The 22,894-nt window shown below is 40.4% G+C and overlaps 1 protein-coding gene across 1 annotated transcript in view; it reads left to right on the forward strand.

Annotated features, from left to right (window-relative positions):
* Positions 1-22,894, forward strand: part of FHDC1 (FH2 domain containing 1) — a 74,951-nt gene that overhangs the window by 26,480 nt on the left and 25,577 nt on the right. Inside the window, exons 3-5 of the mRNA XM_073605247.1 lie at positions 13,309-13,370; positions 15,603-15,705; positions 22,523-22,608. Of these exons, the coding sequence (XP_073461348.1) occupies positions 13,309-13,370; positions 15,603-15,705; positions 22,523-22,608 (251 nt within the window). The remainder of the gene's footprint in view (positions 1-13,308; positions 13,371-15,602; positions 15,706-22,522; positions 22,609-22,894) is intronic.

The following is a 22,894-nucleotide window of genomic DNA, read 5'->3' on the forward strand; positions in this document are numbered from 1 at the left end:
TTATGCATCTTTCTTTCAGACACGATGTAGCTATCTAGCTATCTTGTTCTCTAAAGCAATATTAGCAGCATGAAATTGTTGTATATGCTTTTTTTTTTTTTTTTTTTTTTTTTTTTTTTTTGTGAAAAGTTTGAAGTTTAAGTACTATCCTTTTATGAAAAATGATCAGGAACGTACTGTAGCTGCTGGCTCTTTAGTAAAATTACACTTACCTGTCCAGGGATCCAGTGGTGTCCTCACCTGGGCCATTTCTTTGCCAGTCTTCAGGTCCCCGGTATTGGCATATTTGCACCTCACAGCCGGCTTTCCACTGCGCAAGCGTAAGCCCCACTGCATTTTGTGAATGGTCCCACAGCCTTCTTGGGACCTGTGATGTGTCTGTGTCCCAGAAGGCTATGGACAAAGAGGGAGGCCAGGGGGCGATCAGAGTGAAAGAAGGAGCGGGTAGCTGTTGAAACTAGATACCCGCTCCCCGCTAAAAAAAATAAAAAAATAAAAAAAAAATGAGTGTACAGAGGTATCTAAAGAGTCCCAAAACAATAGATATTTATTGATGAAGGGATTCAAGGAATTGTAAAACCATAGAGCATTTATGTATAAGAAGATCTACAGTGTCTGAAAACATATAATGTATATTTACGTATAAAGCTTGATGAAGGGATCCAAGGAATCCCTAAGCCATTAATATTTATCTACAAAGCCTTCCAAAGGGATCTAAAGCAGCTCAAAACCATATATATTTATATTCAAAGCCTGACAAGGGGACGTAAGAAGTCCTCAGACCATAGATATTAATTTATGTATGAAGGTGTGTAAGGAATCCCAAAAGCTTGCATCTTCAATAACTTAACTTGGGTAATAAAGGGTATCCCTTTAACTTGAAACTTTCTACATCAATGGATGGTGTGGTACAATATTCTACTACTTTTATTGCAATGCCAATGTAACCCATATCTATTGAATCTTGGTCTGATGCACAGAATTCTGTACACAATACTGAGATGTTAATTACAATAGTATTGTCTTGAGGGGCCTGTTTACACTGTGAAGTGTTACTAAGGTGATTGAATGAGGGAACCTCACACATGCACTGTCAGCTTGGTTGTTTACTCCCCTCCCCCATGAGACTTCCCCGTTCATTGCTGTGCCATAAAAGAGCAATAAAATAAGGTAAAATGGCAGTGGATGTGGATCTTCTTGGGAGTCCTGTGGTTGTTTGTAGCATCCCCTTTGTTTAATTTACACCAAGAAGTTTAGCTTTTCTTTAGGGGATAGTATAAATTAGTGGAATGTCACCATGCCCTCATTAAAGATGTCTGCTGACGTATAAGCTCTGAATGGATTCTCCATCACATCCTAGTAAATCATGTCCAGGAACACAGTGAATGTGTGTGGGTTTATGCGGCAAGTGATCATTTGTCAGTTTCGGCACAGTGCTGCTTCTCAAATTCCATACTTTGTTCTGCTTTGCCTGTTGTCAGATATCATTTTCTAGTATGTGCAGTCACTTGCACTAAAATAGCTAATTTATTACACATCTCCTGATTTTCTGGGATGTGTTGGGAGTGCTGAGTGACTGTATAGTGAGTCAGAGCTTGCACAACGCAGAAGTCATCGGGTGGCAAAAAAAATTGGCAGTCGTGGTGAGCTACTGTTAAGAAGATAACTCTTTGTTGGTCAACATTTTCTTCTGTTGAGGCCTCTACTTGCAGTATGGAAGGCTGGGTTCCACTCTTGTAGCTTTACAACTTTTATTCCTTTAACACCTTCCCGCCCGCCCTATAGCAAAATGACAGCCGGGCGGAAGTTCCATTGTTCTGACTGGACATCATATGACGTCCTTCAGAACAAGCTGCTTGTGTGCGCCCCCGTGGGCGATTAGTTGTTCAGTGTGTCGCTTGGACACACCACATCTCTGATTACAGTAAAGAGTCTATGAGGTAGGCTCTTTACCATGTGATCAGCGGTGTTCCTGTAAACAGGAAGTGCAGGTTATTGGCATTCCTTTACTTGCGCGAACATTGATTATCAGTGCAGTCCCATCAGTGATGCATATCATTGTAGCCTTATCAGCGCTCATCAGTGAAGGAGAAAAATTACTTATTTACACAATTTTGTAACAAACTACGAAAAAACTTTTTTTTTTGCTTGTTTGTTTTGGGTACAGCATTGCATGACCGCAATTGTCATTCAAAATGCAAAAACTGAAAATTGGCCTGGCCAGGAAGGGGGTGAAAGTGCAAGTATTGAAGTGGTTAAAACCTACCGCTTATCAAGTAAACATGTTCTGTTGCTATTGAGTGGTTTGATTCCCTCAGTTCATATCTTGCTTTAAGACACCCTGTCGCCAGACCATTTTGTTCAACAGCAGTATTTCCATGAGATTACGTTGCATTTAAAAAAAAAAAAAAAAAAATTTGCATGGTGTTTTCCCTTGTGTAGGCATCCAAAAGGCCTGCGATTCCATGTTGAATGTGATGTCACCAGACTCAAGTAGGGTACACGCTATAAGAAAATCTGAAGAAAAGTTCAGCACGAGGCACGATCGTTTGATTTTCGTATAGTCTGTACACAACTTTAAACATTCGATTCAGACTTTCCAAACGAACATTTCTGAAGGGACAAACTCCAAAGTTTTTCTCAGATGTGAACAGAATTAATGATTTTCATTTAATGTCTACTGTTTTCGTACTCAGTTGGATACGAAAGGCTGCACACGATCAGAAACCATAAACGCCAAAAAAAAACCCTTTGTCGTACGAGAGTTTTCGTACATTAGTTCTTTCCTCGGTTTTGACTTGCTGTGAAGCATCAAGGAAAACCAGAAGATCGTTCGCTTGATTTTCTTTGTGTGTACCCACCTTAAGAGCTGTAACGCAAGTGACACTTTATAATATTCCCTTTGCTCCCCCAGCAGCTACACAAATGGTTTGGGAATACCCCACTATGTGTTTTAGGATGTGATCCCATTCGAACAGCATTAATAAACATTATATAAAAAAAAAAAAAAAGAGAGAGAACTCAAAACGGTCCCTATAAAGAGGGACACAGAGTTTCCAAACCACACGAACATACAATGCAAGTCCAACTTCTAGATTTCTAATCCATTTGTTAGAACAGTGTTTAAACCTAGTTTACAACTAATAATGTAGTCTTCTAGCACAGTAAAGACTACAGGTTAAAGAAGTTCTATGGTCTCAGCATACACTTTTATTATCAGCACTGTAATAGCAATATAAGGTATTCAAAATCCAATATAAGCTTACTTGGAGGAAAAAAACTCCATTCAAATTGTGAGTTCTACCTGTCCGCATCTTTCCACAACTTCCTGGATTCCCTGCATACTTTGCAGCTTCTCCTCTGCTGTTTACTTTCAATTTCTAAAGACTAAATGTCCCATGGTACCTTGCTGCCTGTGTTCTGTCAGATTTTGTAATGGAAGTGACGTTCTGTCACGACCATCTTGGTACACCCCGCACTCGGCCACACTAAGCCTACAGTCTGAAGTCACCAAGCGGATATCTTTTTACACCCACTAAAAATCTTGCATTTCACAATTATTTTTTACCACTAAACTGAGATTATATTGTCAAATACAGTATTTAGAAATCCGTGACACTGTTTTGATGAATTTTAAAAGCAGCAGCAAGCCTGCTGATCTCACACATTTGCTGATCTCACACATTTTGCTGATCTGACAGAAGACCGCTGCTTTTAAAATTCAACATCAAAACCGTGTCACGGACTTCTAAATACTGTATTTCACTATATAAGCTCAGTTTAGTGGTAAAAAAAAGTGTGAAATGCATAACTTCGGTGGGTGTAAAAAGATATCTGCTTGGCGACTTCAGACTTTAGGCTTACTGCGGACGAGTGTGGTGTGTACCAAAATGGCCGTGACGGAACGTCACTTCTGTTACAAGATTTGATGGGTCACCTAATCTGACGGAACACCTGCAAGCAGTGATTCCTGTATGGACACTTCCTTCTGAAACCCCTCCTCTCAATACCTCTGTAATGTAGAAGACGTGGCTGAGGCAGCAGCCAAAGGTGTACACATGCTGCAGCAGGAATTAAACCACCTGTTGCTTGTGGTGGGTGCCATGGCAACCCATTCAAGTACATGGGGCCACTTTGCAAATGCCCCACAACTGCATGCTTCTGCGAGGGCCAAGGGTTTAAAGCAGGTGGTGAGAAAGCAACACAATGCTGCCTACTTTAACCCCTTGTTTGCTGTACTGCACAAGGTTGCAGGAAATTTGCAGAGTGGCCTCATTCACTTGAATATGTCATGCTGTGCAGGTGCTACACCCACCAACCATGACAGACAGGGCGTTTAACTCCTGCTGCGACATGTGTACAACCCTGGCCACTGCAGCTAAAGGGGTTGCGTTTTGGTGATAAAAACCCTTCTTAACCATGGGGTTTTACCACCACCCCCAACTGCAATTGTAAATGAACCCTTACTATAAGGCTGCTTTCACACTGATATGCTGCGGTTTACCCACATCACGGGTGCAGGGCAGTGTACCTGCAGCTTGTCCTGAGGGTTTGTTGCATTTAGCCATAGACTTCTATTATATCCCGCAAGTATGGTGCACTTTCTAAAGTGCACCAAACCTGCAGGTTATAATAGAAGTCTTATGGCTAAAGTCATCAAACTCGCAGGAAAGCAGTGTGTGGATAAACCATAGCGCATCAGTGTGAAAGCAGCCCTATACAGTAAAACCTTGGATTGCGAGCATATATCGTTCCGGAAAATGCTTGTAATCCAAAGCACTCGTATATCAAATCGAATTTCCACATAAGAAATAATGGAAACTCAGATGATTCGTTCCACAACCATTTATTCAGAAGTCCTTCAGTTTATAGTCCATATAAAAAGATTATAGCAATGTGATGGTTTGTGTAACCATAAAATGTCAGTCCGCAAATGGCAGCCTCCACCAGGGGATTAGAAGTAAAATCCAGCAGGAGCTACAGAGTTTAAAAAAAAGAGAGGCGCTTTCTAAGTGTAAATAAGGATCTGGGGTTAAGATGTCCACATAGATCATCCTCCGCACCGCCGGCTCTCACCGATGTCAGTCTGCAATCGTGACCGGGAAGACTACCAGGCAGTAGAGCGATTTGAAAGTGAGGCTTGAAGCGCTTGTGGAAGAGGTGACTTCGATGGTGGTCCGGAGGATGGTCTATGTGGACCGCTTTACCCGGATGCCTGTTTTAATCAACCATGTGACTTGCTAAATGTTGTACCTTCATTAAATGTAACCATATTGCTACACTTGGAGGCTTCTCTTCTCTTTTATACTCAGTTGTGACATGACTCTACTTGTATATTAAGACCTCGCTTATATATCAAGTCAAAATTAATTTAAAAAGCTTGCTTGCCTTTGGTTTGTCCAAAAATGCTCTCAAACCAAGTTACTTCTAAACCAAGGTTTTACTGTAATTTTTATTGTATTGCTTCACACTGACCTGAAGATCTCTTCTTTCCTGCTGCTGGCACCACTCTGGAGACCGCTAGTAGGGATAAGAGGTGGAGTGCAGTTGGTATCACTCCGCATGAGACAGGAGCCAGCACTACAGAGGAGGGATTGGCTTATGCGGCTCTTGCTCCCTACTACAGATCCAACTTTACTAATCCCTCTGCATTGCACTCTGTTTTGTATGTTCTGGAATATCGGGGACTGCACTCTGTCACCTGTTCAGATCGCAATCTACAGGTCACTGACCCCCGTTCTACATGTATGACTGTTGGATTTATTAGGACCCCATAAACCATAATGTCTGGCTAGACAGAAATCCTATTTCTTGGGGTTGAAGACCTGATAAGCTTTTAAACAGGAGCTATGGATAGAAGTACAATGTTGTGTGTCCTCCGATAAAATCTTTTCCCAAGGTACTGCTGCCTCAATGGTTTTATGTTTAAAGTGAACCTACAATTCTGCAAAAAGCAATCGTTGACACGTCACAAACTGCAGCTGTGTGTGTGTGTGTGGTGACTTTCTCCAGTGCTGATGGAGACGATGAATCCTCTTCTTATGGATGGAACTCCAGGAAACCTAATTATCTTCTTCTCTTCTGCAACAACTAACTGCTTATTTAGGTCTAGGGGACTTGGTAAAGCAAAGTGCTCAATGGAGTGCTAGGTTGTGCAGGGTGTGGGAGTGGCTGGCTTAGGCTTTCAGCAGTGCACTAAGAGGCTGAGCCAGCTGCCAGTCAGGCATGTGGGTGGGTCCCAACATTATTGTTGGTCTCCCTGCAGAACCTGGACCAGCTCTGTGATGTCAGCCAACAGGGGCTAAAGCCTGCTGTCGGCTGAATCTGGGTCACAGGCGTGCAAAGCTTTGGCCATACTTTTCCTTTTAACAGAATTTTGCTCCATTGCTAGTGTCGTCAACTGTTCATCCTTGATGGCGTTGCTCAGCCATTCACTGGAAGCTTTGTATTCTATGAATGAATACAAAGCCTCCTCCGATTGGCTGGGGGTGGAGATTGTGAATGTCATCTGCCCACCTCTCTGCCTTAGACACAGGAAGTTTTTGTATTCAACCATAGACTCTCTTTTGCTTCAGGAGTAGGACCAGTAGCGGCAAAGACGATTGGGTCCTCTCTCCTGTTTGGCTGGCTGCCAAGTAAGGGGAAGATGGGCCCCCACTTGGCCCCATAGCTTTGACTGGTGGAAGCAAAGTCAAACGTCGCTTCCACCCAATGCTCTAAAAGTAGAGCTGCACAATTAATCATTAAAAAAATCGTGATCTCGATTCAACCCCCCTGACGATCTCCATTGCAGAGTTTGCCCATTCTTTCATATAACAAGTGGAGAGACTTAGCCCCAGTTCACACAAGGGTGACTTGTCAGACGACTTGGCAGCCTGAAAAGTTGCGTACTGTTCTGTACTATGGAACCGTTCTAATAGGAACGACTCAAGTCGCTCTGACTTTGAAACTTTTGCAAGCCGGCGCTGAAGTCGTGTGCAGGTCGCTTACAAAGTCGGGCTGCCCCTGTGTGAACCGGGCTTATCTGCTCACTCAGCTGTCAAAAGAAAACATCTGGGCAGTCTGCCAAGTTTTTAACATGAAACATTGTAACCAACTCTTCTTTCTTAGATCAAAGTGATAAACTTCTGTGTAAAGGAAATATACAGGCGGTCTGCCAAGTTTTTTAACAACGTGTAAATGCAAGAAGTTTAACCACTTAAAGTCTAAATCTATTTCTGACACTTGTTTCTTAAGTTAAAATCAATATTTTTTACTAGAAAATTACTTGGAGATTTTTAAGGGTAAAAGTTTGTCGCCATTCCACAAGCAGGCGCAGTTTTGAAGCGTGACATGTTTGGTATCAATTTCCTCGGCGTAACATTATCTTTCAAAGTATTAAAAAAAAATTGGGCTAACTGTTTTTATTTTTTAATTAAAGTGTATTTTTTCCCAAAAAAAGTGCGCTTGTAAGACCACTTCGCAAATACGGTGTGACAAAGTATTTCAATGACCACCATTTTATTCTTTAGGGTGTTAGAAAAAAATATGTTTGGGGGTTCTAAGTAATTTTCTAGCAAAAAAAAATGATTTTAACTTGTAAACATCTGAAAAATAGGCCCGGTCCTTAAGTGGTTAAATTGCCCCTGTAACCAAGTGCAATTGACACTTCTGTTCTAATCTGCGGCCATGTTACAAATTAAAAGTTCCTTTTTGCTGGCTTTAACTGCACCCTATTCTCAAGCCCAATTTATGGGCATTCCTGTGGGGAGAGGTACAGCCAGCACTGGTCCCCTGCCCTCTAAGCTGAGTTTACTTTTACTAAATCACTTCTGCAGGGCTGTGTGATAGAGCCATCGACTGCTAGTAACTTATAGGGCATCAGCAGCTCTGTCACACATAAGCCTAATTGTTTGTTCATGATAGTAATCTTCGTTCTTCTGTACTATGATGAATGAACCAGTCAGGGCTCTTGGCGTCTTGTATGACTAAGCCCCGCCGTGCTCCCTGTTCATTCATTGTAGTAAAAGACCTATTAGTGCTGCAGTGGTGTGTGATCCATTTGCTGGGGCTGTGTATATTCAGGCAGTGACAAATGGACATAGTGTCACAGGCTGTGATCTGTTGTGAATGGTGGTGCCGGACTCTAGGGCGGCCCCTGCTGTCAGAGATCAAAATAGTCACTCACAAATCCTTCTCCTTTCTAGCAGTGTGGTCGGAAAATGGGGGCAAATTGTCAGATCATGTATCTTGGCAAAGAATAGACAAGCACTTGGTTCCCTAAGATTATAACAAAAAGAAAAGTTTAAAATGGTTTGAAAATTCTTCTTTTTTTTATCAGAAATCCGGCCTTTTATCCGGCATGGATCTACCCAAATTCTTTTAAAGCTTGGACAACATCAGGCATTCAGACACTAAATGACTTCATAGCATCTAAATCATTCCTTTCATTCCCATCGCTTAGAGAAAAATATGATCTACCAAACTCTGAGATATTTAGATATCTCCAAATCAAAAATTTCTATACACCTTTCCTAAAGGGGGATACACCATTATCCCAATTATCAATTTTTGAATCAATCTGTACAAAAGATCCATTTGCTAAAGGTACAATTTCATCACTTTATAATCAATTATATGGAATAGCAAATCTTAATAGACCCTCTTACGTTCAGCGGTGGGAGGAGGACCTGGGACGAACTTTAGAAGACACGGACTGGTCTAACATATGGCTCACATCTAAGTCATCTTCACCCAACATCTTAGCACTGGAGACAAATTATAAAGTCCTAACTCGCTGGTACCTTGTACCCGCTAGAGTGGCAAAATATTCACCTAATACCTCAGCTCTTTGTTTTCGAGGATGCCCAGAAATAGGCACATATTTACACATATGGTGGACGTGCCCAGTAATCCAAACCTTCTGGAAGGAAGTCTTCGTGATTGCATCTAAAATATTTAAAAAAATAATACAACCAGATCCATATTTAACTTTACTTAATCTAAAACCGGAATGGTTAACACTCTCTCAATTCAAACTTATGATCCAACTAATAACGGCTGCAAAACAAACAGTGGCCAAGGCATGGAAATCTCCTACGTTGGTACTAGCAGAAACAATTCACAGAATGAATAATACAATGTCCCATGCTAAGATGGTAGCCATCGATCAAAATCAAATTCCAAAATTTGAAAAACTTTGGCATCCTTGGATAAAACAACAGTTCCTGTCAAACTTCAATGACTCTGTCCTGTTGCCATGGTAACAGATTAAATGACTTACAGAGACACCCATTCTAAGGCTTCAAAGAGAACTAAAAAGAATAATAAACTGACGAGCGGGACAACCTTGTGGACCATACCTCTACCTTTCAACCCTTTTTCTTCTTTCTCTTTCCTTTTCTCCACCTTACGATTAAAGCTCATTATCAGAATTGATTTGACCTATATACACTCTACTTGTAAACAATATGTATAGTAGGTATAAATCATTTAAATACCTACAAAAGTAACTAAGGAAATGATATATATCTTTAATTTAGGTCTACGTGAACCCAATGTTTAATATTTGAAATTTCATGATATTTACCTATATAAACCCTACTGTAAAACAATGAGCTTACTTTATAGATCCTTGTAAACTTACTTTATGTATCTTTATAACATTGTATACTCAATAAACTTCTTTTGACAAGGAAAATTCTTCTTTTAAGCAGGTTTAACTTTTTAGAAAATTCCAGGAAAACACAGAATATACATTGAATTAAGTCACAAGCCTTCTCAAATGAGCATATAGTAGGTAATGTGTTTGTTTAAAAAAAAACAGTGGTGCTTTATTGAGAAAAAAGTAAGAAGGCAAAATACAGATTACAGATGTACATAGATCGACATGTTAGAGTATCTTCTTGCCATATGCAGTAAGTATTACACTGAATTTGAACTGTAAAAGTGTATATAGTCCACCAATGTTCACAACCTAACAGGATTAGCGATTTCTAAGTGTATGGCACAGCACATAGTATAACAAGAATATTTGAGACATCAATTCTGTTGAGGTCAGATGACCCTCTACCCTTAATTATATATAATATATAATATGTGCTCAGGTCAAAGTCCAAGGAGCCCAGACCTTCTCAAACTTCCAATGGCAACCCCTATTAGAGTAAGTCATTTTGTATAGAGGCAGGGCTGCGTTGACCATCGCCTCCCATGCCGCCACCTCTGGTCTAAGAGGAGGTAGCCATTTCAGCAGTATTTCCTTTTTGGCATAGTACAGGAGGTGCGATATAAGCAGCTTCAAATGGTGAGGACGCTGGTCGTCGTCATCATGGATTCCTAGTAGAGCAAGGGAGGGGGTGGGTATTAAGGCAAGTTGTGTTCTAGTATTAATTTCGGCATACACCGCCTCCCAATATGGTAATATCGAGAACTTATGTAAGTAAGTACCCTGCTGCACTCTACAGCGGGGGCATACCGAGTTCCGCTCCGGAAAATAGTAGGTAATGTTTACAGAACTATTGTAAATGACTTTAGAGAGCCACTTCTAGCAGTATGTTTGTTTGCATTGAACAATAAAATTTTCACGCAGATCATCTACTATTACTTAAAGGTTTATTGAGTACGGTCTCTGGGAAAAGTCACTGCGTTCACCGGATTATCTCAACATACAAACACAATTTGATACACAATGTAATTCTTTCTTTGTGTTCATCTTATCCTGCTATTGCTGTGCTAATAGCTGGATTTTATTGCCTAACACAGATTCTGGGCAATGATGTTCACTTTCTAATAATGTGTATACGGTAGGCTGGAGACTTGCTGTACATGGTGTACCTCTCCCTAGGTAGGCGTTTGCATTTTAGAACCTGGTTTCAGGACATGGCTGTCCTCCTTTATGTTTATTTACTGTTTATGGTGTTATCATTGGCATCCCTCAGTGCCATGTGACTTGATGATGGAGTGTTAGTTTGCCCAGAGCTATCTCTAAAACATAACTGAAAGTTATTCAGAATTATTATTTACTTTGAATACATTTGTGTTTTATTAAATTGTTGGCTTTAGCGCTAAATACTTAAAACATGGAAGGTGCACTCCTTATTCAATAGGCTTTAGATTGTTGGCTTCATTCTGTTTTTCCTTAATGTGAAAAGATCAGTGCATGACAATCAATAGTGACCCATAGCAACCAATAAGAAACCATCCTAACATTCTTAAGATGTAGTAGAAGTTGATATCTAGTTGTTTGAGCCAGTGATCTTTATAATGTTTATAGACTCGTGGTAAATGTTATTGCCATGCACATTGCACATCGTATGCATGGCATTTCGGAAAAACCTGCATCTCTGACAATGTGGCATCAAGTAGTGCAGTGGTTCTCAAACCTGTTCTCAAGTACCCCCAACAAGCCATGTTCGCAGGTTTTCCTTTATCTTGCACAGGTGCTTTAAATCTGAGTCAATGGCTTTGTATTTTGGACAGCTATTTTTATCCAAGAGAAATTCCCAAAACTTGGCCTGTTGTGGGTACTTGAGAACGGGGTTGAGAATCGCTGAAGTAGAGGATTTGTGGTATCATAGCTACTTCTGTACATCTTGGAGTATGTACTTGCTTGAAAGACCTGTTTCTTTTTGTCCTAGAAAACTGCATACAGGCAGTGCCCGAGTTACGAACGGGCTAGGGACTGTAGATTTGTTAAGATGAATTTGTTCGTAAGTTGGAACAGCATGGGCAGAACGGCAGATATGTCATTTTTCAGATGTTCTGTCGCATGTGCCCGCCGTCGAAAAGGTTCCGTCAAATGTGCCCACCGTCCCGTTCGTAAGTAGGAGTCGTTCGCAAGTGGGATGTTCATAACTCGGGGACTTCCTGTATATGTTCGTTCTGTGCCAGTGTGAGCAAAATCCATTGTTACTAGGCTATTTTCTATCCAGGTTGAATATTTTTCATTCATAAAGAGTGAATCAAGAAAATGCTGCATTATGGGAACAAGATGGAGCTGGAAATCCATAGAAAATACATATTCTTGCCATACCAATTTATTTGGTGGAGGGGGATTATGGTGTGGGGTTGTTTTTCAGGGGTTGGGCTTGGCCCCTTAGTTCCAGTGAAGGGAACTCTTAAGATGTCAGCATACCAAGACAATTTCATGGTCCACACTTTGTGGGGACAGTTTGGGGGTGGCACCTTCCTGTTCCAACATGACTGCACACCAGTGCACAAAGCAAGGTCCATAAAGACATGGAGGAGCGCGTTGGGGGGGAGGAACTTGACAGGCCTGAGTCCTGACCTCAACCTGATAAAACACCTTTGGAATGAATTAGAATGGAGACTGTGAGCCAGGCTTTCTTGTCTATATCAGTGCCTGACCTCGCAAATGCGCTTCTGGAAGAATGGTCAAACATTCCCATAGACACTCCTAAACCTGTGGACAGCCTTCCCAGAAGAGTTGAACCTGTTTATAGCTGCATTTGGTGGGCCAACTTTATATTGAACCCTACGGACTAAGACGCCATTAAAGTTCATGTGCGTGTAAAGGCAGGTATCCCAATACTTTTGACAATAAATTGAATAATTAAAAAAAGAACATTTGGTCAGATACCATCCTACTCCACATATCATCACAGCGGATTTCAGATGTGTACTAGTACTGAAATCATTTCAGAAACCTCTTTTTTGCATTTGGCTTTCTTGCTAACTATGACCTTCATTATATGGTGCTTCCTGTGCACTGTACATATATATTACAGCTACAGACTTGCTGTCCACTACATTAGATAAGGTCATGTTTTCAGTGGGCTCTTCTTAGTCTACACACTGGAAAGCGATGACACTGCAGGAAGTAGATAATATGGGAAGGGTGCAATTTACAATGACGTGACGGCTGAAATGACCGATAGCTGCTTTTTTGATGTGCTGCGATTTGATCACTTTGAAAACAAACCCCGTTCTAATTATGTACATCATCACTTTCTCAGAGCTGTGACTATGTCTGTCTGTAGGCATATCGGGGATATAGACAGAATCCTCTATAGGCACTACCTACAGCCTAAACGTAGCTTTTCTGCTTCTATTATCCTGGATAAGCACCTGACCTGTGATTAAGACTTCTCTTTGTAGTGATGGTTCACTTTTAGAAGAATTCTGGTTTAGTACCTGTATCCGCTTACAGGATGACAAATGTAATTATTGTACCTGTCATAGATTCTACTTCCCATTTATAATATCAGATTTCTGTCTGAGTGATAGTTATACTACAAATTTTCTTTCTCTCTTATGGTTGTGGTGGTTTTTCACTTGCTGTACATTTTAAATGTTTTATTTCATTTACAGGTTTCTCTTTTGGATTCAAAAAGAAGCATGAATATTGGAATATTTCTAAAGCAGTTTAAAAAGTGAGTTATAAATTATATACATATAAAGGGGATGATTTACTAAAACCACAGAGTGCAAAATCTGGTGCAGCTCTGCATGGCAGCCAATCAGCTTCTAACTTCAGCTTGTTCAATTAGGCTTTGACAAAAAAAAAATACTGGAAGTGGATTGGTTTCTATGCAGAGCTGAACCAGATTCAATCTCAGCATAAGATGTCATCTCGTATGGCGAGTATGTGTTCATAAACCGTGAAATGACATAAAGCTTCCATAGCGTAATACGTTTTTAAAAGTTTATTGGAATAAAATAATGATGCACTTACAATTATGCAGCAAAAATTCGAGCGATGGATTAAAAACAGAACCACGAGCCGGCCGGCTCTCGTATGCTGCCCGTAGCGTCCGGGTCTAGCGCGGTATGTGGTGACGTCAGCACGCTGCTCCTCCCTACGCCGTTTCGTCACAGATGACGTCTTCCAGGGGCACGGGCGGCGTGCTGACTCACCGCCATAAATGCGCTGCACGATACATGGAACGCCCAGTTCTGAGCTCCTGGTGTCCCTCAGTCAGATCCGCCATTTTAAAAGAGGGCATGTGCCCTATGATGATCAAAAAAAGGCTGATGATCTGTTACCTGGCTCTAACTCCGACCAGGACTGTAAAATAATGAAATTTAACAGGTTGATCAATGTGGAAAATTAAAATGATATAATTATGAATAACAAGATTGACGGATGGCACCAACTTTACTTACTTTGACTGGAAAAATGACACTATCCATCCAATACTTAAAATAAATTATAGCAGATAAATCTAAGAATAAAATTAAGCCTTTTGGTGCAATTCAAAACCAATGCACTCACTGGATAAATAATGCTTGTCCACCAACAATGGTCCCAACACTCATACCTTCTGGCGAGGGTATAGAAATAGATGATTGTTCTATACAGTGGACAAGTGACTCATTTGTTATCCTTCATTACTGGGCCTCACCTATCTTAACTGACAGTCAGACAGGTAATGGTGTGGTGCTTAGGAGTGGGAACTATATGCTCTAATCCACTATATAAAATTTCACCAAGGTGAGGAGATGAAAATTATTATAATGGAAGCTGGAGAGATATTGATATTTATTAAGGGTAGACAGAAGTGTCATAAAGGTCACTAGACTGTGTGCCCCTTAGTTCCCCAATGTTAAATGTATTGGCATTACAAATGCTTATATGTTAAAGTTTTTTTTTTTTTAAATTTAAAAATAAAAATAAATATTTGTTATATTCCAATCTCCCGAATAAGCTGAACAGATATCACGGGGTCTTCCAGGAGCTCAGAATGAGGTGAATATTAAAACATTCTAGCTGTTATCAATAAAAGAATTAACATCTATGTCCACATTGAGACCATATGGGGTATAGCTGCGTGCCTTATGTATCCAGGCCATTTCAAGCCTGGACAATTCCCTAACTAGGGAGCTACCCCTCCAATGGGCACTAAACCTATCTATTCCTGTTATGCGATTTATCTTTCACTCCAGTGGTGACCATCTCCCTCCAAGGCCACAGACAGGCTATTTTTTAAATGAACATAACACATTCTCTGATTGGGCGAGCTGGAGATTGGGACTTCACTGCACCTCCTCTCCACCTCGTCCAATCAAAGGATGCCTTGTTTTAAAATACAAGGCTTTCTGTAAATGGCAGCAGTTCAGGGCAAGTGGGTTTCTGTGGTCGCTATGCAGAAGTGAAAAGATGCTCAGAACAGGACCCAGAAGAGTGTGGAGATCACAGTAGTAGCACCGCCTACTACAGTGATTGTCACTTTCCACAGTGGTCCCAAGCATGACATATGCATACTTTGTTTTATTTTTTTAATTACATTTCTGTCCTAATTGAGGAGATTGTGCTTCCTTTCCTGTCCTGTAGACAGGAAGTGAGAGGAAATCACCCTAGGGTAAGGAAAATCACTACTTGGGCAGTTGTCACTGGATTAAATGTCTCCATTGATTTCTGCTCATTTCCTGTTTTGGTTACCTATTAAAATTTATGGCTTTTCCTTCACTTTCATTCCAGGTGACAATGGTCACCAGGACAATTAGAGAGGGTGCATCTACCTAGTGGGCACGCAGTCTGACAAAACAACTTAACTGGGGTTCTGACCTCTTACCACTCTATCCAAAAGTTAAAAAAAAAGTATTTCAATTTTAAATAAAAAGTATTTTCTACTGAATTGTGTTCTCGATGCTTCTGCTGACAGGTCCGCTGATCGTATCATAGATGATATTCGGACGGGACAGTGCGATTTATATGACAGTGAGGCACTACAAGACCTTCTTAAGCTGTCTCCAGAGCCAGAAGAGGTAAACTATTCTATATAATGTACATTATGCATTATTCCACATAGTAGTATTCTTGTATGCATACCTGCACATTATGGCAGACTTACCTCCTTAATTTGCCCTCCTCCAGCACTGATTGCTCCATACTCTTCTTCACCACTGACACTGGCTTTGACCATTGGGTGGCCACTAATGGATTGAACTCTTGTATGTGTGAGCTGGAGTTGCATAATCCCGACTCCTGTTCTGGACATCTTACAGATGCTTAGAGTGTAGTACTGTATATGCTGCAAAAAGTATACGAAAAGAAGAAAAATCCTAGTAGAAACAGAGTGGAGTTATTGACAGATAATTGTCTAATAGATTTTTTTAAATTTAATGCAGGGTCTCCAAACTATGATCCAAGGGCCACATCCGGCCCGTAGCTAGGGTCAGTGGCTTATCCTCAATGTGCAAAGGTTGAGCATTCAGTTCAGCAGAGGCAGCCTATGGTCTCTGCCACCACCCCCAGTCTCCAGTAGAGGTTCCCTCTTGTTGTGTCATCATCCCGATTTACTGGTTGCTAGTACCACTAGGAAGGTCCTTCATCCAGACCTACTCTACCTTACAACTCCCACCATGCTCTTAGAGCCCTACAGTGGTAAGGAGCACTGTGTTCAAGACCCTGCGGGCTCTGTTAGGGGAGCACTCTAAAGGGGACCCTGAGGTAAAGGGGGGACTCTGATGTAAAGAGGGACTTATTCATTTATAAAACAGATTTTTCTTGGCCTGTGAATATTGGTAAATCGTACAATGTGGCTCTTGTACTAACAAGTTTGGAGACCCCTGATTTAATGGATAATAGTGCATTGATGATTTTTCCTCTGTCCCTTGAGATCAGATATGTGGTGACATTCTACATTAGTGCTTTAGTTGTGCAATGACTTTGCAGTAAGGTTGTTGTTCTTGGCAGTGAAGGTGTTAGTGATAAAGCCTCTGATCTCATTACTGACGTAATTGTGTTTCATTGATAGGTGAGCCCTGTGCTGTGTGCCTTTTTTATTCAATGTACTTGTGACTTGTATGTACAGTTACAGAGCTCTTCTGTAGAAGACCTGTATTATACAGACCTTAAACCAGCACAAGAGCATTTTGAAACACTGACACCTTGCTGTAAAGTTTCAATTACCAAAACGTTTTGGAGCCAAATCGTCTAGCTCTTTTCACTTTTTTTCCAAGGTTATCTGTGTGTCCCTTTTTGTTATGTGCTCATTTACTTTGTCCGAGCGTCAAATAACCTGTAATCAATATTCTAAGCTGGAAAAGGCAAATCCTGTTAGGTCACCAAATTCCAGTGTTAGTGTTTCCACTTGCTGCTCAACACCCTTCCTGTCTCCAACTAGATAATTCAGATGACAGTCACAGCAAAGTAATAAAATTCATAAATATAATACAGTGTCTGTTAACGAGACACAATGCTATTTTTACAGGTATAAAGCCATAAGAATGCCTGTGATATTTTGTACTATTGTCGCTCTGTGTTTATCTTCTATTCTAGATCTGGGGACTTGGGTTTTACCTCTTCTCCAGTGAGGTCCAGATACAGCAAACAGTGTGAAGTGACATATTCAATGAACGAATGTACCAGATTTTTTGAAAGCGGGGCATAAAGTGTATAATAGTGTAGATCTTGCAAATCCAAAGCTTGTGGACTCTGAAACATAGCATCTCATATGACTTTATAGATATCAAAAAGAGCATAGACTGATTTTTAGAGTGCCCAGAGATTACTTCCTACATGGTTATAAAATACATACTTTTATCAATAGCATTTAAACGATCACACTTATAAATACAGTCATTATGCCTCTATCACATAGAAATCCCTAGCCAACATTCATTGACAATTGAGATATCACCGTAATGTGACTCAGGTCAACTTGCTATATCCAATGTTCACCTTTACATTGTCTATAACAATTGTTATAGTAGACTAGGGATCCTTATTCCTCTACACGTTTTGCAAACGTAGTTTGCTTTCTCAGGAGGATGATTGATGCTAAGGCCTCCTTTACATGGTCATCATACTACAGTGAACCATACATGCCCATGCAGGCAGTCCCATTCATATCACAGCCACTACTCTCAGTTTGACAGCTTTGTTAGTGCGGATGCGGGGGCCTGAATGCAGACAGGAAACACTGTCCTTGCACAGGTATACTCTGTAGTAAACCTGTGTGAACAAGGTCTATTTCTGTATTAAACATAAAGGCAATTACTAGAAAATACATCCTGTTTATGAATATCAATTCACATTTCATAGTTGTGTGATGTCCAATGCCGAATTACTGCATTATGAACACACAAGGCTGCTCTGCAAAGCGTCACCTCCGCTGGCTGGGTCCCTGGCTTGACACCTGCTGAAGTTTTCCAATTCTTCACCTCCCCCGGTTGACGAGGATACTGCTTTGGTACTTCAGCTACTTACTGTGGTCCCTGGTAATAAGGTGGTTGGTCGCTTTGTGGTGACAGTTTCCCTCTACCTCCGACCACGACAGGTTCTACGGTCGGCAGAACCATCACTTGGTTGGACTGGAAGCCGCAGTCCCAATCCTGCGCTGCTTTTCCTGCTTCTGGATAGGCCCTCAGACAGCCTTGCAGCCAGATGTTCCCAGGACAGGCCTTAGGTTTCTGGCCTAGCAGCCCGGGGTGATACAACACACGTCCACCCAGGCAGCCATCCAGGTGGCACAGAAAACCCAGATCACCTGACCTCACCCAAATAAATAGGCTCTCCCAACAGGCCAAGGGACCCAAGAAGATCCCTGCTCATTGGTTGAGATACCCCATCTATTCCTAACCTGTCCTTGCAATGCCCTTGTCTTATCTAATGTCACCAGATACCCAGCCATCTAGTGACAGAAGAGAGAAGTGCAGCAATTCCAGAATTGGGGTGGAATCAATTGACCTCCTATCAATTGGCCAAGGCAACTATACCTGGCAGGTAAATTTACTAGCAACCCTGCCTAACCATCAGGGTGCTACACTTCTTTTCTTGTTATCATTAGCAAATTCCATACAAATGGCTTGGCACCAAAAAAGCTACTTTATTTTGTTTTCCCTAAAAGGGGCGGTACTGGGAGGTAGGTAGAGGGGGAACTCAGGAATTGTGCTTGGAGGTGGGTAGGGGGCAGAGACAAGGGGTGGCTCAGAAGGGGGGAGTAACTGCGCATATTTGTGAAAACGAGCCCTGGCTATAGCTGCTATAGAAGACTCAGGAGAATGAATGGTGTCCACCTTGATAGATATAGCCATTTTAATAGATACAGAATCTCTTGTGACGTTTGTATATTTCATATTGGCATAAATTTCCAAGTTGCTCAGATCTTCTAGGTAAGAAAAAGATAATATGTACAGTAACACTTAATGGAATGAAGGCTGTGATGCAGCCTCCTGTATAGTGTTCTATAGGCCTATTAATTGCACTATTTTGCTACACACTCGGGCTGCAGCATTATCCTAAAGGTTTGTCTGCTATAATGTTCAGGTTTCATCAGACTCTGTTCATCCTCCCCAGTCTAATGAGCCAGCATATGTAAAGTAGGGCAATTGAGCAAGTGCTTAATAAGAACCTTTGTAATCTATGAGAACATCCCATCCTTCACTTCTATAGCTTTACTTAGAATAAGTTATAAATATCCTAGGACTTGCATTAGGAGTTGTTGGAGATGATTCTTCAGGGCTGTCTGACCTTTTACGTAAGTTTAATAGTTGAAAGAAAATGTTTTGTCTACGGCACTTATGTGTTTTGATCCCATCGCCTCTTCTATTCTCTAAGCTGAAAGCAATGTACTAAAATAACAAGCTAACTATAAGAACTGTATAATGTAGAATAATATTTCTCAACATTAATCTTCATCTAATCCCAAAGACCAAAATATATATTTGCAGTTTACCGATCCTTAGACTGGCTTTTTTCATTTTATTTTTGCATGGTAATCTTGGGAATAGTTTACTTCCTTTCCTAGGGTGACAACCCACACATGTTCCAATGTATATATGGAAGAGCCCTGGGTGTCACTAGGCTGCTCTCCAGATTTGGATGTCTTCTTCTCCATCTATATTACATGTGATTTCAGTTACTTTCGCAAATAAGTACCAAGGACTCAGTATTTTTTGCAGGATTTTTCCGCGCTTGCTAAAAATGTTGTTCGCTTGAAAAAGCAAAATGAATGCAGCCAGGACTTTCAAAGAATGTTTAGTTGCAATATATTACTTGTTTTGATTTTGGATTTAATACCGCTTTAAGAGTGGGTTCCTGGGTTTATATAGTTGCCCTTTCAGAAACCTCCTGTCGCTTTTGAAACCACAACATCATTTTTTCACAGAGATCTGTAAATGAATAAAGTACAAATCCCATCTGTCACTGCAGCAGAAGAACTATTTCTCAGAGGGTTTTCTTGTGCGCCCCCCCATCACCTTCTGGGACCTGTGTGTCTCAGAAGACAGGACCATTCAGAAAGTGCTGTGCGACTCGCACATGCCTACATGCCTGCTTGCCTTTAGTAAGGATACCGGCACCTGCATCCGTAGCCCATTGGACGGGTCGGCTTCGGGTGCCAATATCGCAGGCTCCCTGGACAGGCAAGTGTCCTAATGTTAAAAGTCAGCAGCTGTAGTGTTTGTAGCGGCTGACTTTTATTTTGTTTTCAGCCAGGCTGGAACTCCGCTTTTTAAATGCTTGTTTTTGGGTTTGGATGCACTTAACTTAAAGCGGAGTTCCACTCCAGAATTTTTTTTTTACATTATTCAACTCCATTCAATACCTAGAACATCTTTTGGAAATAAAAAAAATTTTTTTACTCACCTCTTCAGGTCTGTTGCTAGGGCGTCCCTTCTAATCTGCCTCTTCCTCTCCAAGGCGCCTGACGTCATTTTCCCTCTGCGCCCGTGCTCGCTAGTGCTCCTGGGAGATGTCTGTCGTCATTTCCCAGGAGTCACTGGGTGAGTGCCGAGGTCTTCGTTGCCATCACAATGGGGGCGGGCACTTCCGACGAAGCCGCCCGTTGTGATGGCAACGTCAGAAGTGTGCAGTGCATGCTGGTAGCTCAGCTGCACCAGAGCCCGGAAGATAGTGTTTGTGGGCTTCACATGCCCACAAGCACTATGGAAACCTCTACAAATCAGGAATAGAAGATATATTCCTCTTTAAAATCGGCAATCAAGCAACGATTTTTAACACAATCGTGAGTGCTTTTAAAAATATCCATTATCAACAAAAGATATATGGCTATTAAAATTAAAAAAAAAAAACAAAAAAAAAAAACAGTGGGAACTCCCAAAAAAAACCCACACTCCTATAGGCCAAGTTCACCTTTTTCACATTTAAAATCTATGCGGTTGTGCTGATCAGCACCCTCGTAGTCTATTCACTCTTCTTCCAGCTTTCTAACTGAAAGCCCGTAAAGAGGTATGAGCAGAAAATTTGGAGGTAGAGTGTGCAGGAGACTGACATTGCACCTGCAATCCAGTAATCTTGGGTGCAATGCTTTGCAGGCTTCTGAAAGAAAAATAATAAATGCACTTTTTTTTTTTTTCTGCAAAAATGTATGCATTTATTTTCTTTTAAATGTGAACTTGGTCTTTAAACATTGAATGTATAAAATAAACCTTACAGAGTTCTTTAAGAAATAAGCATTTTTGGAACCATAAAAATATCTGTATAAAATTGCAGATCTTTGTCTTTTCTATGGTAAGAGAGGACCTGTCACTTGAGCGACAGAGGCCTTGGTTGGTTATGAATGCAATGCTTTAATTTATTCATTTGACCAATTTTAATTTATATTTTATTATCCTCTGTTTTGTACTTCTGTTTTTATGATAAAGTGACCTTTGGCAAATAACTTTAAATCTTTTGCTACAAATCATTTAATTCCTTTTTTGGAACATTGTGCCTGTAAAATCAATGCAGGACTGGTTTAAAAGGGAAAAAAAGAAATCAAAGTGTTGTAAATAACCTCCTAAGCAAACATTTAGAGATGGTAGATAAGGAGCTCATATTTCATACTGCACGCCATGCATGGTCCCTAGGTCCCTGACTTGACCTTTCATACTGAGGTGTGTGATTGTTTGTTTGTTTGGTTTTTTTTCTTTTTCTTTTTTTTTTTTTTTTTTTTTTTTTTATATTAGTATTTTTTGTTACATAAAAGCACGTTTGTGTTTGAATTTCCGTTCCTTTCTTCTTCTTTTCTGTTTTTTTTTTCTTTGGCATATTGCGTGCAGTAGATCAAATTTGTTCATACATTTGTCAGATAGTTTGCAAGACAAATATGACATGTATCTATATGGATAATTCTATAATAATAGACTGAGAAAGAAATCCCATTATTGAGATCCATTGTGATCTCCATACTATGGGAGGGATTATGTACAATTATATATAGTTGCAGCTTGTATAATTTATCTTGTTTTAACATGCAGCGATGGCTACAATGGAGATTACAAATAACCTTACAAGGCTGTTGTTTAAAAAGTATAAATAAAATCTTTTCAAAGTTTGGTGGAAAGGGGGAATTTTGAAAAGCTATTATCGGATTAGTGTACGGTAGAGTTTGGGAGCGTTCTTTCATAGTATGAACAATGTTAGTATTCTCTTTCAGTTTTATAAAATAAACCATCTGGTATATCATTGGGCTGATGGCTTTAATGTCTGGACATCATTCACACTTATGTTTGTATTGTCAGATAATTCTGCGCCGCATCATTCATGTGTATGCAGGGAAATATGTACTTGTCAATAAATACATGGGTAGTATAATTTTTTGGTGAAATAATATTTTTTTTTATCATCTATTTCCAGGTAAAGAAGTTAAAAACATTTACTGGAGAAATAACAAAGCTGTCTCTGGCAGATTCCTTTATGTACATGTTGATTCAAGTGCCAAAGTAAGTTTGCAAAGAATAAAATCTGCCTCTCAAAACTTTTTTTTTTTTTTTTTTTTGTATACTCTGCTTCTTTTTAAAAATACATCTGAACTATTAGTGTCCTGCCAATTATTATTTTATTTTGCTTGGAATGGGGAAGGAAAAGCCTCTGCCACGTTTTTAGGTGTGTGTTTAGGAAGTTTCTGCATTTGTTCCAGTGACCCCTGTCAAGGGTTTCTTTTGGGCCTTTGGGACAGGATCCAAAGGGAAACCTTTTTAGGGCTTGTTCCACTTGTTTTGGTTGGCA

Source organism: Aquarana catesbeiana, linkage group LG01 (assembly GCF_042186555.1).
Source record: "Aquarana catesbeiana isolate 2022-GZ linkage group LG01, ASM4218655v1, whole genome shotgun sequence".
Classification (NCBI taxonomy): domain Eukaryota; kingdom Metazoa; phylum Chordata; class Amphibia; order Anura; family Ranidae; genus Aquarana; species Aquarana catesbeiana.